This window comes from Lonchura striata, chromosome 3, assembly GCF_050655825.1.
Source record: "Lonchura striata isolate lonStrDom1 chromosome 3, ASM5065582v1, whole genome shotgun sequence".
NCBI classification, from domain to species: domain Eukaryota; kingdom Metazoa; phylum Chordata; class Aves; order Passeriformes; family Estrildidae; genus Lonchura; species Lonchura striata.
In genome coordinates, this window is record NC_140705.1 from 48,157,773 (window position 1) to 48,174,807 (window position 17,035).

Consider the following 17,035-nt stretch of genomic DNA (forward strand, 5'->3'; position numbering starts at 1 on the left):
TCCTGTTAAGCCTTCTGCAAGTCTGTATTTTGACATGTGATGAGCTTTCCTTGTCTAAAATCTTCAGTGAATAGGTCAGAATATTTTCACTAGATTCCAGCTCCTGAGTCAGTTCAGAGCACTGAATTCCCATAAATAATCCCTACTGCAGTCCCCAATGCCTGGATTTATTAAATTAAATTGGTTACATTTTATCTGAGCAAAGATTTAGGTACCCAGTTAATTTCTGATCCATGCATAGTCTCTGGATTATGAAGCCCTTCAGACAGTAACTCAGCTCACCTAAGACATTGGAACACCTTCAAGACATCCCTCCTCCTTTTCCCTGACTGCAAAGGACATGTGAGGTGGATAATTGCCTATTTCAATTCACTCACTTTGTTTCTTAAGGCAAAAGGAGCTGAGCCTGGGGAGTATCACCTGTACAGCTCCAGGTTGGTAGTGGTGCCTGCTGAAAGCAACTAAACTGTGACAGGCTGTGGATAACTGGAAATCTCTTTACTTCTGCCTTTGCACTGTGATGACAAAAACACATGCAAAAATAGGTGTTGGGCTTATGTTCAATTTTAAAGACACCGTTAGTTTTCCAATATTAGGTGATACTATTATTTGCCATGAAACACCAAAAAAGTCAAGAGTTTATTTCATGTCTATGCACATTTCTCCTGTGTCAATTTGCTATTGCTTTGAACAACCACAAAGCCACCCTGTAGTCTAGAAGACTAAGAAATGCCTGTAATTCTTTGTCTGCTGTGTAGTGTGTCTCTTAAGTTCTAGCATGGGATTTGTGTAGCTGTCAAGTGAAACTGCAGAGATTAGCAATTAAGGTATGGTTTTGCACGTTAGCTCTCATTTACGCTACACTTCTCTGCACTGTTCCAGCAGTCCAAGGGAAACAGGAGGCTGCAAGAGCTGCCCATGCTCACAGCCAGGTCTTAAAGCTGCTTTTAAAGCAGACCAGCATTCAAATGAATGGTGTGTGTGTGTAATGATACTGTAAATGGAAATGAAATGCAGCAGCCTGACCCTCCTCAATGAGAGACCAGACCCATTTCAGCATAAAGTGTGCATCCAGGGGTTTTGCAGCCTGTGCTTGGTTTGCATCTGTCAAGGATTTATGTGTATATAACTGTCATTACTCGCTGCTCTGAACTCCACTTGCACAGATGTGACTTTGATGCAGATTGAGCAACTAAAAAGGCAAATTAAGCCTTAATTGTGTTGACTGTCTTTTAGATATGAAAAGAATCCTTAGTTATTCTTTTCCAGGCCAGAGCCTTTAAAAAGGCCCTCTCCAGTGGTTCTGTTTCCACTCTTTTTTCCCATTCTTGCCTCTCTCATTCCTTGCCAAGGACTGTAATTTTTTTTTTATTTTTATTTTGAAACAAATTGAAGAACAGATGCCATCAATAATGTGGCATGAGCAATCAGAGGTCAGTTAGAAGTGTCTGTGTTGCAGAAAAGAAACAGTTCAAGGCCTCAGGCGGCAGGACCCTGAAAAATCCAAGCTGCCCTTGCTTTACTAGGAAGTGCAGTGAGGACAAATAGGTAAATGGGATCAGCCCAACAGCCCTACTGGCTTGTGAGAGGGCTGTAGAAAGATGGTGCTCCTCCACACTTGCTTATGCAGGAGAGAATGCTCTACTGACCTTCACATCCTTTGAGCTGCAGAAGAGAAGCAGCCTTGGTGGGTTCTGTGTCCATGCTAGAAGCATTTAGCACTGGGTTCATCTAGCCTGGGTATACTGGACAGCTTCTGAAATGTCACTGCATGGCACCCAGCAGCAAAGTTATTTTTCACTCCCTGTTTTAAATAGAGTAAAAAAACTGAGGTGTTTCTGGCACATGCCTCTGCTCCCATTCGTATTCTGCGTCTTTTTCATTTCTGAAAATGTTCATTTTCTGCATATCTGGCCACAGGAAAAAGTGGCTTTTCAAGAACTCAGTGTATGTGGATGCATTCCTGTGTTCATCTGAGACCCTGCTGACTTCACTCAATTTCTCTTCAGTAGCTGCTCTTCAATCATGCATGCTTCATTTCAGGACTGCAGTCTAATGTAGTCTAAAGTTAATTCACTGTATTCTGAACAAAGTGAATGACAATTCAGCCCACAGGTAGTGATGTATATGTTTGAGGGTGGATGCGGAATCTGGTTCTTAGATTCTTTCAATTATTTTTTTGAGTCCAGCCAAAAAATGTCTATCTATGCTATATACATCATTGTGACTCAAGGAAGCAAAGGGAGAGGAGCACATTACTTCATTTCTCAAAACTTGTAAGATGAAAGCTTATTCTGAAGAGTTATGTGTCTGAAATTCTGTTGGTCTATGGATTTTCCACTGATGAAAAGCATTTTCTTAGTGTTTGAAACCATATAGAATTCGGAAAATAGCTGTATTTCTGCACCGGGCCATTACGTTCATTTACTTGGTCTGCAAAAGGCTCAGTTGGGATCATAAATACTTTTGTCTAACTTCAATCCCTGTGCTCTGGCTAGTCTGTTAAAATCAGTAGGGTAACTTCAGGCTGGTAAGTCAGACTGAGTTAATGAAGCCAAAATGTCACTTTCTGTCCTTTCTTGGCAGCTGACTCCAGGAGCACTCTGCAGCAAAAGGCCTGCACAATCCAGTGCTGGATATGTCTGTGTTGTTATCTGATAATATTGTTATTATCAGAATAAAGACTGTTTTCCAACTTGAAACAATGTCAAAGAACTTCAAATAAGAAGCCTGGACCCTATCAAATAAGGAACAAAACTATTCCATGCTTCAGACAGGCAGGAGACTGGACACAACTACACAACATATGAGTGCATTCCTTCAGCAAAATGCATGCATAGCATTTTCCCCAGATGCTACCTTTCCTGGCAGGTTCTTTAGGCTGATAAAGCATTCACAACATTTATGATGATTTTCCAGAAATTTAGGACACAGAGAAAAATTGCTAGCTGAAATGCATTATTGTATAAGACATTTAGCATGGTGTTGTGACCTTTTACCCCTCTGACTTGTGTCCAAAACCATCAGTGATTTTATTGGTTTCCTAACTGACCTTGGGACAATCAGGAGGAAAACTCCCACTCCAACCCCAGGGCTCTGTTACCATGAACAGTAATCCATAATAAGTATATATGAGTTTATGACTGACCCCAAAATATTGACATAAATTTTTTCACCAAACATTCCCTACTCAGTCTAGCTTTGTACCTACCTCCAGTTGGAAGGCATTCTTCAAGGAGATGATGGCTTCTAAAATCACGAGTATAAAACCCCTGTCTTCCCACTTTGTCTTCATTATAACCATAACATAGGAAGTGAGGAATGCCAGGAAAGCTGGGCCTATTGGATATGCCTACAGGAAATGGCAGTGAAAAAAATCTGAGGAGGACTGGGGTATGGAAACTTCGCTACACTGCCACACTGCTGTGAGAGTAAGCTAGATGAATTCACCCTGTGGCAAGAAGGAATAGGTGATCAGCATATGCATTTCTTTTTATCCCTAAAGAACAGGACAGTCCTTGGGATGAGGAGCTGAACTCTCTGGGACATGCTAAGGAAGGCCAAGTTTCTCCATGATCTAGTAATAGATGTAACAATATTTATAGCTGATCTTTACTATTAATTGTAGTCTAGAACTGTATTCACTTCTCTCATGCTTGTCTATTTTATATGGTATAAACCTTATTTTGACCAAGTAAAGTAATTGTAGTCTTTCACTTACTAAGTTTGTCATGGAGTTTCCTCTGGTGGACCCAGCTGCATGTTTGTAGCAATGGGGAAATGGGCAGAGAACCAGAGTCCTTGGAAGGGAAATTGAAGAACTCTGTCTTTATGGAAGCTAGAGGAATAGAAGATGTTCAATAATGCTATAAAATATAGCTGCTAATCCAGGAAAAAAAAAAAAAAAAAAGACAATGATGATGGAGTATTTGAACATTAGAGAATAAATGAGGGCAGATTGAGAGACTTTGAAAGTTGCTGCTAACATAAAATATAGGCAACTGGGAATGTTTTCTCCTATGTCCCATATATCATTCTTTCCTTTTAAATCATATCTTCCCATTTTTAAAAAAATGGAAAGTACACACTCAAGTGCTGTTGAGTGTAACAGAATTCAGCCTTTAATACAAGCCAGACATGGTTACCAGAGAGCCTGACACAGCTTGTACAGTAGTCGTGAGCTGAAACAGCTTGGGTATTCTGTAGCTAAGGATTAGATTGATTAGGAAAAATATATGAGCAAGGGAGGTTGAGGATCAGAAGCCAGAAACTTTTCATTTATTTGACAACTTTGAAAAGGATAGTATCTCAATTCTTGGGCCGCATTACTGTTAGAAAAAATTCTATGAGCAACAAAATTTTGGCAGCAAAGGAACCTGAGATGGGAAACTGGAGACAGTGGTGTACTACCATGAACTAGTTAATTTGTTCAAGTTTGAAAAGAGAAAGAAGGATTAATTGAATGGAAAAGTACAGAGCATGTTTTGTAGCGCATGATCAGCTACCATTAGGACACACACATACGCCCACACAGAGTGGAACAGATGAAATCTTAGGACAAGGGGGAATGGCCTTAAGATGAAAGAAGACAGATTGAGATTAGATATCAAGAAGAAATTCTTTACTGTGGGGGTGGTGAGGCTCTGGAACAGATCACCCAGAGAGGTTCTGCCCCATCCCTGGAAGTGTTCAAGACCGGACTGGATGGGGTCCTGAGTGCCCTGGTCTAGTGGAAGGTTCCCAGTACATGGCAGGAAGGTTGGAGCCAGGTGATTTTTCAAGTCTTTTCCAACCAAGACCATTCTATGACTCTGTGAACTCTCAGCTATGCAGCAATTCCAAGGCAGCAAGGCGGGATGGTATAACCTGAAGAAAGCAAGGACACATGGAAAACAAAACATGTATAATAAGAGCATAGAAATATTTTGGGCTTAACGTGCTCAAATTTGCAAAGTAATTTTATGGCATTTCATTTTCCATAGTAAATAAAAAAGATGGAACTTTTAGTTCTTAGAATTGACTAGTTAACTACCCAGGGTGATTTGCCCAATTAGTCTTAACTATAATCTGCCTCACCAAGGCTACTTAATTTCATCATAAAACATGACAACTTCTACCCTTCTAATCCTATGCTTCTTTCTTATAAGTTCAGCAAATATTTGTAATTTAATCTGCAGACAGCTTTAAAGAATCGCATCAATTTTTTTATGGCAGCAAAACCCTCATGTAGCTGATTGCTGTGGGACATTTGGACTGGGTCACAGGACCTTCCCATACAGAAATGAGACATGCAAGGGACAGTTAGTGCCATAGCTTATGTGACTCTGTACCAGAACTCACCCATCAGAGCCTCTTGCAGAGCCATGCTTGGTTTTCCAGACCTGTTCCTTTCCTGCCCGCTAAGATTCATTTTCAGCCAAAAACTGCTAATAAATGTAATGCCTTAAAATAGCAGTATAATGTACACAAATGCTTGTAAGCTGTGCATGCCCAGGCACAGTGCTACTTCTCAGGCTGCTGTTATACTAACTATTAGTACTATTATTGATTTATGTGGTGCCGCTGAGCTGCATGACACTTCCTAAACTTGTAAGAAGACTGGTTCAACCATAAAGTCAGAATAATTTCCTCAGTTTCACAAAGTGAGGCAATGGGCCTCTGGGGGAGGTCAGCCCACCTGGAGGGTAGGTGCAGAGCTGCTTGTGGACAGGACCTCCAACATTTTCATCATTAATTTCACCCAGAATGAGACAAAAGGCATTATAAGAATAGAATAAAAATACTTATTATTCATGTGTCTTTCTGAACTGGAGAAATGGAGCTTAAATCTCTTTCAGTTGAAGAAGTCCAATTCTTATAAACATAAAACCAGTGCAGGTGTGCCCTTTTCCATTGCAACCATGAATGTACAAGATACTGCAGTATTAATATGAAGAGGAAGTTGAGCTTTATAAGACTAATGGAAGGAATTTAGGATAGGATGGGCCTTGGATGTAACAGCTGGAAGGAGCATGACTTGTAGGAAAACAAAACCAGTCCTTGGCTATTCTGAACAAGTAGAAAAAGTTCCAGAAAAAAAAAATTAAAATAACCTACTGTAAGGACTTACTAACATAACTAAAACAAGATCTTCACAATATGCACTGGTAAAGCCCTTCAGTGCACTTACACTAACACACGCTGCATTTATGACCAGTATTATGCATTTTATGGAACCACAGAATAAGTTCAGACTACAACTTCTTCCACCTAGGAAATGTTTGGGAATTATTCACCTGCAAGTGAAAGGACAGAAGTTAAAATGTCAAGGAGAAAATAAAATATTAAACAAGTCCACTTGTTTTCAGCTGACCTCTTTATTTTAATAAAGAATATTTCAAAGCAGAAAGATGTTTCAGGTAAAAAAATAGCATTTTGTTCTAAAAAAGCCCATCTTTTAAATTCTCACACTGTTCCCATCCCCCTTGGAAGACATGAAATTTAATGCAAATCAATGTAAAAACAACCATAAAATTGGAATTTTGGATCCTTTAACGGAAAGCTGTTTTTCTGAATACTTTCCATATAATGCTTTGCAGCTGTTGTGGCCAGACAAGTGTTAATTTAGAGGGCAAGAAAGAGATGCCCTAGGAGGAGAGAGAGCTCTGAGTGAACAGGGGCTCTGTAATTCCCTGGCCTCACAGCTCCTCACACCCTTGGTCTTCTCCCCAGCTCCCAAAGCTGCCACCAGCTGGGCTCACTCTGGCCACTCCTGCACCCACTTGGCTGCCAGCACAGCTGCTCCCCCACTTCCCAACTAGGGTGGTCTCTCTTCCCTCACCCACCACTCTATGAATATTTACTGGAAACATGTTTTCTTAGAGGAGGGTTAATCCTTTTTCATGCAGAGCTCCCCTCCCTTTTCCCAAGAAGCTGGTTCCTGAAATCGTATTTTATTACAGATAAATAAAACACTGCTAAAATTAGGCTCAGAAAGAGAAGTAGCAGGGTTTCTTAGCTCTACACTTACCCTGTGTGGTCGTAATTTGTTCCAGGGATCTGCCTCTGGTCCTTTGCCTCTCTTGTTAAACCAGTGGTTCTTGGAGGCAGCCCATGTCCCTGTCTTTGTCAGGATGTCTCCTTGCAGCAATTTCACATTGCATCTGTTTCTTCTGCCATGCTGACAGAGAATCACAGAATCACCAAAAAGTTTGGGCTGGAAGGGTCCTTAAAGAACATCCAGTTCCACCCCTCCTGCCATGGGCAGGGACAATTTCCACAAAACAAAGCAGCTTAAAACCTCATCCAGCTGTCCTGGAACACTTCCATGTATGGGGCATCTGCTAAGACTTTTTCAGGTATAGTGAATTCTGGTTTCATGGCCTTCTAACCTCTGTCTCTAACTACCTCTAACTAGGTTAACCAAAGTTGCCAATAATGTATAGTTATTCTCTATATTTAAAAATTAACCACTGCTTTAAAGAACTGGTGAGATACTTGCTTAGGCTATCTGATCAGAAAGCAAAATGACATATCTAATTCAGTATAGAAGAAATTGTGTTCAGAGTGATACCAAATCCTACCTTCATGCATACTGTTGTGGACAGTATACACTGATAGACTCTGAGCTTGCTGAGGTTATCTCTCAGGGACTGAAGGGCTTTTTATTATAATACATATCCTGTTAAAATATCAATTAATGGATGATTTTTAAAAGTATATAAATTATTTCAAGGATATAAAAGGCAAATGTCAGTATTCTCTTGTAGCAAACTGTGATTCAGTTGCATCTTCAATGCACTAGAAATCTGGTATGCTTCCTGTTTCCTCTCATGTGAAAAATGATGCCTGAATCCTAGAGAACAGTTCAGGCGGCAACATGGATAAAGAAAGGATATAAAGATATACATCAGATGAGGAATGATTATATTAGGGTTTCTCCAGCCTGGAAAAGAGAAGGCTATGTTGAGGTGATGGAAATGTAAAGGATGCATTCCTTTTTCTCTTTCCCTTCCAGATCTTGTGGACATCAAATGGATAGTGTTAGGTTCTAATGAAGGTTAAGCACGCTTGCTGTACAATATTTTAGATGCCAGTAAGTCTGCATGAGTTAAAACAAAAGGCATTAGATACAAAGGAAATCCCTGAAATCACACAGGTTGTGAAAGCATTGCCAAACTTGCTTTCCCTGTCCCTGTGCTCCCCTCTCAGCTATTGGCTGTAACTGAGATGTGGCCAGACTAACCTCCAGTCTGACTAATTCTTTCTGGTTTTACATCCTTTTTTGATTGCTATGTCATTATATTATACTGCAGCATAATAACAAGGGCTCCTGCAGGCCAAAACTAGCATCTCATTTAGCAGCACGTTCTCCTCTGCTGCAGCAGCAGGTTGGCTCTGAGCACGGCACATCTGCTTTAAGCCCAGCAGCCACCTGAAACCAATGCTGCCTGCTCTGGAGCCTCTGTGCCATCCTCTCAGCTGCCCAAAGAGCTGAAATGGGAACTGTGAATTTTCAAATTCCTGACTTCCAAAACACCCTTTTTTAAAATTGGTATTTGTCAGGCCTTGTCCAGCAAGTCCCAAAGCCGCAGCAGTTTAAAGATTAAACAAACTACAAGGTCCAGCTGCCCTTCCCCTTGGCAAAGACAAGCAAATCCATGATTTAATGTACTTTAAAGTAAAAAAAATGTAAGATTATATAATTTCCAACATAACTACTTTAAAAAAATAGATTTATTATCTTGAAAAATTTACATTATAGTTGAATTTTCTTCCATAAGAGAACAAGCCATATTGTATTGCTAAAAATAAGGCAGGATAAAAATCTGTATATGGTTCTGGGTGGTTTTCTCACATTTTATTCACACTTTGAATCTGGTGCCTCACTGAAAAGGTGATGAGGTTTAAGCCATTGCTAGTTACAATGTATGTGTGGACAAACACAAACTATTTTTATAGAAACAAATCTCTTCATTGTCTTGCTGTTGATAACTGGAATGGTTTTCCAGTGTGGATTCTGCTTGACTGTGCCCTGACTGTTATTTCCTCTATGAAGGGCTATTTTTTGCCTCATTGCATCACTACCACCAAAAGAAACTGAAAGCTCTGCAAGCCTCTCTAGGCTGTGGGAGCTGCAGGAGACTTGTCTCTCCTTTTTCCTTTTCTGACAGAGATTTTGCTCTTCTCAAAGCAAGGAGAGGCAGAAAATGGATAGGTTACGTAAGGCATTGGATTTCTGCATCCATCACCAGACCACTCTGAGTTACAGCATCGTGTCCCTGCTGACGGCTGGCAGCGAGCACATCTTCTCATCTGTGGTGTTCAAGTGTCCCTGCAACTCTGGGAACATGCTGTATGGTTCTTCCTTTCTCTTAGCACCTGCCTTTGTCCTCTTGCTGCTCGGCTACATGGTGAGTGCCCGGACATGGCGCCTGTTTACAGGCACGTGCTCTCCAGAGAAACATCTCCAGCGCAGTCCCCGGGGAACCTGTGCCAGCTTCTGCCAGCTGTTGGTGCTGATGACAGCCAAAGCCTCGGTGGCCCCGCTCACCTGGATAGCGGTGGCCCTGCTTGGAGCAGACTTCTACGAGTGTGCGGCCAGCGGGAGCAACCTGACAGCAAAACTCTTGCAGAAATTTAAGGGAAATTACACCCAAGAAACGCTGTTCAAAATGCCCTGTGATAAAGAGTTATCAGCAAAGATATCAAGTGAATGGGTCAGCCTTCAGGCTCAGTCCCAGGTAAAGCCTCGCTGCTCTTCTCCTCACACCATGGGCTTCAACCCTGGCTGCTCAATGCATAGTGGTGTCTGCTGGGGACTGTAAGCAGTCCTTCTCTTTTTGTTATATAATATCATGTACCAAAAGCAATTGGCTAGCCAAAATTCATTGGCAAAAAAGCAGCAATAGAAAAGAAATAGGTGTATTTTTATGATACTTTCTGGTTTCTCATGTTTGCATGGTAATGATTTGTCACTGTCATTTACAAAACATCATGGACAGGAAGCCAGCCTAGAAAACGGGACTTTCCACAGCAAGTTTTCTTCTCAATTAACTTAGATGAAGTGTGAGTTCTCCTCCCTTTTATGTCTCTGAATACCTCAAACTTCTGCAAATAAGCATTAGCTGAGGGTAAGCTGAGATCACTAACGGAGGGGAAGCTGTGTCTCCGTGTGACAGAATTGTTGCAAGGAGATGTCTGGAAAGAGAAACAAATGCAAACAGCTTGTTTGACTTTAAATCTCAATGCTTGAATCTCTTAATAATTTCACACTTGTATTCTAGAATAGTTAAAATATATATCTGTCTTGTTAAAGTTTCTAGTGCTGAAGGCAAATTGCATTATCAAAACAGTAACCCTTGTAGATTGTTTTCTGTTTGGTTCAATGGTAGCACTCCAGTTTTGTTTCTACATTTGTGTGGATTTTGTCTTAACTCCAGTAGGAAAATCATGTTTTGCAACTTTTTCCTCAGGAAAACATTAAGAGTTGGTTAAGGGAGTTAAGTTTACAAGAGTTTATAATTACTTGAATCTTTGTAAGTTCCTATTTAGTACAGATGTCTATTAAAACAAAAATGTGTTTATATTTGATAAATACTTAGCATGCTGCTTCTCCAAGAGCAAGGCTGGAAAGGGGCAAACTCTATACCATTGATTTTAGATAGGGTAAGAAAGGAGCAAAACCAAGGAAAACTGACTATTACTGATATTGCAGTGGAATATAAAACAAACATCCAGTCAAACAAAAAAAGGAAAAGTGAAAGTGCATTTTTACTGCACTTTCACCACTGATCACTTTCAATACTGGCCACTATTTTTAATATCCAATCTACTTTCCACAAAATTAAGAACCAAAAAGAACGCAAACATCTCTTTGTTTAGCACTCAATACTTTTTCATTTGAAGAAAAAGTCATCCTGAGGTAAAAGAGCATGTTGCAGGACCTCTGCTTGGAGCTTCCAGCTAAGTACTCTTGGGTAAAGGAGGGACCAGCATCTACTAGGATACTGACTTTGCTGGGACCTCTGAGGCTTGTCTAAGGGTATTAAAATCAGGTATAAAACAAGAACAAATGCCCATATTATAGCCAAATCTGTGTCCTGCCTGCAAAACATACAGGACACAACCTTTCCTCTGCATTCTGCAAAAACTAGCTGTTTTTGCAGGCTCAGACATCAGGGAGAGTAACTACATTCCATAAGAACATAGCCAGCAGGAGCTCTGATTTTCAGCACAAAGCACACAGAGTGATTCTGCACCCTCTGTACCATAAATGTGACCACAACTGCAGAAACTGATGGTCAGTATCCTGCTTTAAAACTTAAGAAAGGTGGATATAACTGAGTAAATAACTTATGTCCATCTTCTCTCTTTTCAGTATTCATCCTCAATCTGAAAAGATCAGCTGAGAGGTGCAGAAGCTCTGTATGTCTGGGTGAATTGCATGCATGGGATCCCCTTTTTTGGCAGCAAGAAGACAGTTACATGCACTCCAGGGTGTCTTTGCTTACAGTTTTCTTATTTTTTCAGTGTTATGTTCTATACTCTCACATATGACCATGCAAGACCACCATTAACCTATATATCCTTTTTTCCAGCTGATAGGATGGTTCCTGATAGCCAGCATCATGACTGTGTTGCTGATTTCAACATGTGTCACCCGCTGTTGCTCCCCAGTCAGCTATCTTCAGCTCAAGTTCTGGAAAATTTACTCAAAAAAAGAACAGGAACTCTTTGAGATCAAAGCCAAAGAGCATGCAACCAAGCTAGCAGAAAGAAATACATATTGCTTTTTTGAAGCCACTGACCCAGCACCATTTCATACTCCCAGCAATGAAGACTGGCAGAAGATTTCAACCGTGTATACCTTTAATTCAAAAGAGCAGTATTACAGCATGATACACAAGTACGTGAGCACCAACAGAGGCAACAGTGCCAAATTCAATGAAGAAGGTCAGGATCTCACTGTTTTAGCATTTGTGGATGAAACCCACACAAGTGTGTCAGGGTTGTAATGAAACAAATCCTTTGCAATGTTGGCAGTCTTTTTAGCCCTACTGACATAAGAAGAGTCTTATTCTCTGCTCTATGCAAACTGAAAGTGAAAGCTGATAGTAGTAATCATTAGATTTGCTTTTAAATACATTTTAATACTTTTGCTTTAGTACATTTAAATGGGAGTTTTCTTATGTTGTTGTCCATTAAGAGTTGTATGTAAAATAATCAGAATCCACAAAGATGTCACCACATACTATGTCAAATTATTGCTGATATCTTAAAAGCACTTGGCAGGTGGAGTGACAATACCAAACCTTATCAAAGAGACAAAAAAAGGAGTGAAAGATTTGATCATAAATTCAGCTTAGTTTATTAGCTCTCTCTTTACATTGAAGCCTTCAGAGAAGCTTAGAGCAAGCTGTAGATTAATGAGGTGTTAGGCTCATGTATAACATGGCAGTGTATGTGAAGTTTCTATATTAACAAATATTAAAAGCACATTCATACAAGGACATTAAAAATCTGCAATCCATATTAGGAAGTAGTAATATTCTTAGCAAAGAACATCTTATTGTAAGAAATAAAGATACAAGTTTTGAATGAAGAATAATAAAGTTCAATTTTCTTCTGAAAAGCTGTTGTTTAAGAGAGCATTTTAGATATGTAAGTCAGATTTTTGGTCTGGGCTGTCCATTTACTTCTCCCAGAAATTCTCTCTTTCTACACAAGAAACTCAGAAATTATTCAGACAGACAGGAATCCCAAGAAGTTATTTGCAAGGAAGGAAGAAGGGGAGAGTCTATTTTAACTAGCTAAATATAACAAGCTTGGAAGCTTCTTTCTCACTATTAACTAAAAATGTAACACATGAAGGCAAAACAGGATTTAACTCTGCTTGTAGAAAATAATTTTTAAAAAATATTCATCACAGTCACTTACTTGATCAGTGCTCTTTTCCTTCCAAGAAACTTGGTGATTTTAGAGTAACAATGCAGGCTGGGGGCTGACCTCTTAGAGAGCATCCCTGTAGAGAGGGACCTGGGTGTCTCGGTGGATGACAAGCTACGAGCCACAGTGCTCTGGTAGCCAGGAGAGCCACTGGTGTCCTGTAGTGCATTGAGAAGAGCAGGGCCAGCAGGTGAGAGATGCTCCTCCCCCTCTACTCAGCCCTGGTGAGGTCACATCTGAAGTGCTGTGTCCAGTTCTGGGCTCCTCAGTACAAGAAGGACAAGGAGCTACTAGAGAGGGCCCAGCAGAAGGGCCACAAAGGTGATTTGGGTCTGGAGCATCTCTTATGAGGGGAGACTGCAGGAGCTGGGCCTGTTTAGTCCAGAGAAGAGAGGATTGAGAGAGGACCTCATCAACACATCTCAAAGGTGGGTGGCAAGAAGAGGGTGCCAGACCCTTTTCAGTGGTGCCCAGCAACAGGAGGATGAGCAATGGCTAGAGTCTAAGGCACAAGAAGCTTCACCTCAACATGAGAATAACTTCTTTACATTGAGGGTGGCAGAGTTTCCCAGGGAGATCATGGAGTCTCCCTCTCTGGAGACAATCCAGACCAACCTAGATTTTTTCCTGTGTCAGCTGCTCTAGGTGACCCTGCCTTGTCAGAGGGTTGGACTAGATGACCTTCAAAGGTCTATTCCAACCCTAACAGTTCTGTAATTCTGTAAGAAAACAAGGACAGTATAGGTTATTCACTTTCAAGAAAATAATAATTTTTAAAAAGAGAATGTTTGGATAGTGTTGCTAGAAAAAGTAAAAATGGCCATTGCTAATAAACAGCCTTTATTTTGGTTGACCACATGTACATCTCAAGTATCAAAAACCTGAGGACTCTTGCACGGGTAGTGAAATTCCACAATACATTTCAGCTCTAATTTAAAAAACATTAATAATAATAAAAAAAAAAGGGAAATTTGTTACTGGTTATAACATATTGTTACATATACATGTTGGCACTTCTCAGGTAATAGGAGGTAATAGCAGTTGGGCTGAAACCAAAGCAGGGTAACAAAAATATAGTTTTTGTTCCCTACAAAACTGCACACTTAAAGCTCCATTCTGCTATGCCACCACTGTACCACACCATTAAGACAAACAAAGGGACAGAGATTATCATAAGGACCATATAGGTCTTGTGAGAATGAACCCAAAGTAAGAGATTATAGGTCTTGTGAGAATGAATCCAAAGTAAGAGATGCCCCCACTTAGCATGATGAAGATGTAGACTGAGGGGAAAATAGGAGAAGGTACAAAACACTGATAAAATCAGAGTTAATCTGGGACTACACTGAATTTAGTTGTTGGTATTCCAGTTTAAAACAAGCATTTTGGGGAGAAGAGGGTAAGCTGGCTTTGTGGGTAGGGTGCTGTGCTAGGACCTGGGGTTCTGTCCGACCCTTATCCAGACATCTTGCGTTGCAACAAACAACTTTAAACCTTTCCTATAACTTGGATTTCTCTGAGGCTGCTCCTTCTCTATTTCCCAGTCATGTTGTGGTAACAAGTCCACTGCCAAGAGGAAGATGTTCAACAGCTGGTGGCGAAGGCCAGGTAAGAACAGAAAACACAGCTACCAAACCAGTTGTGTGGCAATCTCAGTATTTTAATTCAAGTTTCCTTAGGCAGGTACAGATCAACAATGGCGACACGTAAATAAATACATCATGCTTTGTTCAGTTTGGTCACAAGATCAGTGCTCTTGGAGAAAGGCTGACATGAAAAGGGCCATAGCTTGGTGAGACACACGCATTGCTGCACTTGTCAGAGTGCTGCAGCCTGGTGCATGCACAGGACTGAACAGGAGCGCCAGCAAAACTGCGTGTGGGGCCTGAAGAGCTGGAAAGAACACAACCAGCATCAGTGAAGACCCATCCCTCCCTGGTTTCAAAGCCAGCAGGATGTCCAGTATGGAGGACAATGAATGGCAAAGCATTACACATCAAAACATGCACCTGTAAGTGAGACACTGCATACATCAATCACAGCAGAGGAATTCTTTCTGGATAACCACACACAGCCAGGGAAATAAAGTGCCTCTAGCAGCCATGCTTTGAAACATTACTGACAAAATGGGGAGAGGTCATCAGCTTTACCTGAAAACAGTTGGTCTACAGATGAATATTTACCAAACACTAAATACTGAGATAAAACTTTCATTAAGCTCAAGAGCCTGGGTATGTGAGAAGGAAGGGCAGATCTTTTTAACTGATATCTGTGTCATAACATTTAACATTGCTCTCCCCTGCCCTGCCCCTCCTCTTTGCCCAGCTCTCTTCGCCTTTTAACCAGGTGACTAGTGCAGCTGAGTCAGCAAAGACATTTTTACCCTGTCATCTTCTGAAACAAAAGGCACAAAATATCCCACAGTAAGGATTTCTCCCAATATTTCTTTCATTTGTTCCTTCTGTGCTTTCTGTCTTCAGGCTTCCTTAAAAATGTAATTCCTATTTCTGTCACAGCATCACCCTTCAGCCTGTCCTGCAGGAAGGAAACTTCTGCTGCTAAGTGAACCTGGAAAGAATTAGGTCTGATCAGTTAAGCAAAGAAATGCCCAGTTTTCCACCCTCCTCCAGTATAATGAGCTTTTTCTCTCTCTCTTACCACAAGAGGACCCCCTTTCTCAGGTTTCATAGGAAACAGATATCTAGATTGTTTTAAAATAGCTCCCAACTACGCTAATACAAAGGAAGTTTATAGACACTGGAATTTAAAGAGCATATTACCCCTCTCCCAGTGCTTCTGAGACCCTAATTTGCATACTTGATGATTTTGTGATCACAGAATTTCCTGGTCATGTGCTAAGACTTATGATATAATACTTTTGTTAATCAGTCTTGTGTCAGATACTATAATTCTGAGACTGATGTATGTACATAACACCACAGGGTTGAGTTTTTTGTCTCTTGAAATATAAGATACATGCTAAATTTGATATTGACAAAAACATAAAGGAGCCCAAAAGTAATCTCCCTGAAGAAGCTCTACAGGTCAGAAATTTTCAAATTATGCCCTTTATTTCTTTCTTTGCAAAGACCTTAAATTTAAAAACAAAATTTGGATTGCTATCTGATACATTTCTGATGCTTTGGTTTTAATATTATACTCATCCACATTTTGTTCTCTCTTTCAGCAGGAACCGCAGTAACCTGAGAATATTATTTATCTTGACACATTTGGAAAGAATCAGGGATGACTATTACTGGCTACAGCTGTGCAGGGAAGTGTGATAGGCTCCAGGAACAGTGGAGGAACACAACATGCCCCTCTGTCCCTCCACTTTGTTACCTGGCTTCCTGATCCCACCTGGCTTTTGCACCCAAGTCAGTCACTGAACAGACTGAACAGTCAGGCAGGGACAATGTGGAGGTGAGATAATCTATGTGCTTCTCTACCTCAGGATCCAGGATCATCTTTGTCCTCTTTTATCTAGATATAGACATTTAACCCGAGAGGTTAAACAATACTGTATTTCCTGCTTTTATCTGAACAAGTGATTTTGTTTTCCTGTGCTTCTGTGAATTAACAAAGAATGGAGAAAACAGATGTGCACTTCCTTACCATTTCCAAGGCACCTCGAATCACCCCACAGAGGAGGTTACAATAGCAAAGCGATGCTCGTTCCGCTGGCAGCTCCTCCACAAAGTCCACTAGTGGATTTTTGTCCAGGATTAAGGAGAATTCATTTCCTGTGGCACTATTGCAACTCACACTCGGGGTGACCCCAAGGTACATCTTGAAAGCAACCTGCAAAAGAATGAAACTGCTGCTTAAATGTGTTGCGTGCAAACCAGAGGTGAAACTTTAGACAGAAGCATCCTGTAGACAAATTTTACCCCAGGAAATAAAGGGGGAGAGCCAGACAGGCTAGAAATCAAAGCACATTTGTCTCTTTTATGATCAACTTGAGCTAGCAATGCAAATCTAGAGCTATGTGATGCCCCAGGAAAACACAGCAGAGAGCTGTTCTTCTTTGAAGTTCCTACATTTACACCCCCACACAAAGTGGTTTTACTGTTATCACTCGTCTGCTTTCAGTCATGTCATAGTCCCT

At 40.7% G+C, this 17,035-nt stretch overlaps 2 protein-coding genes across 2 annotated transcripts in view; one reads left to right on the forward strand and one right to left on the reverse strand.

Moving 5' to 3' along the window:
* CALHM6 (calcium homeostasis modulator family member 6) lies at positions 1-14,579 on the forward strand. Its single transcript, XM_021555524.3, has 3 exons — positions 1-9,722; positions 11,580-14,114; positions 14,151-14,579. Exons 1-2 carry the CDS (start codon positions 9,189-9,191, stop codon positions 11,994-11,996), a joined length of 951 nt encoding a protein of 316 aa, XP_021411199.3. The 5' UTR covers positions 1-9,188; the 3' UTR covers positions 11,997-14,114; positions 14,151-14,579.
* TRAPPC3L (trafficking protein particle complex subunit 3L) overlaps positions 14,567-17,035 on the reverse strand; it is a 22,407-nt gene continuing 19,938 nt past the window's right edge. The window contains exons 4-5 of the mRNA XM_021555481.3: positions 16,543-16,728; positions 14,567-15,495 (exon numbers count right to left, since the gene is read on the reverse strand). Of these exons, the coding sequence (XP_021411156.2) occupies positions 15,376-15,495; positions 16,543-16,728 (306 nt within the window). The 3' untranslated portion in view covers positions 14,567-15,375. The remainder of the gene's footprint in view (positions 15,496-16,542; positions 16,729-17,035) is intronic.

What these genes read in the sequence shown, in the direction of transcription:
- CALHM6 (XM_021555524.3), top strand. Translation starts at nt 9,189, where the DNA reads ATGGATAGGTTACGTAAGGCATTGGATTTCTGCATCCATCACCAGACC. An exon ending in GCCTTCAGGCTCAGTCCCAG is followed by an intron (nt 9,723 to 11,579) that starts GTAAAGCCTCGC and finishes CCTTTTTTCCAG; the next exon opens with CTGATAGGATGGTTCCTGAT.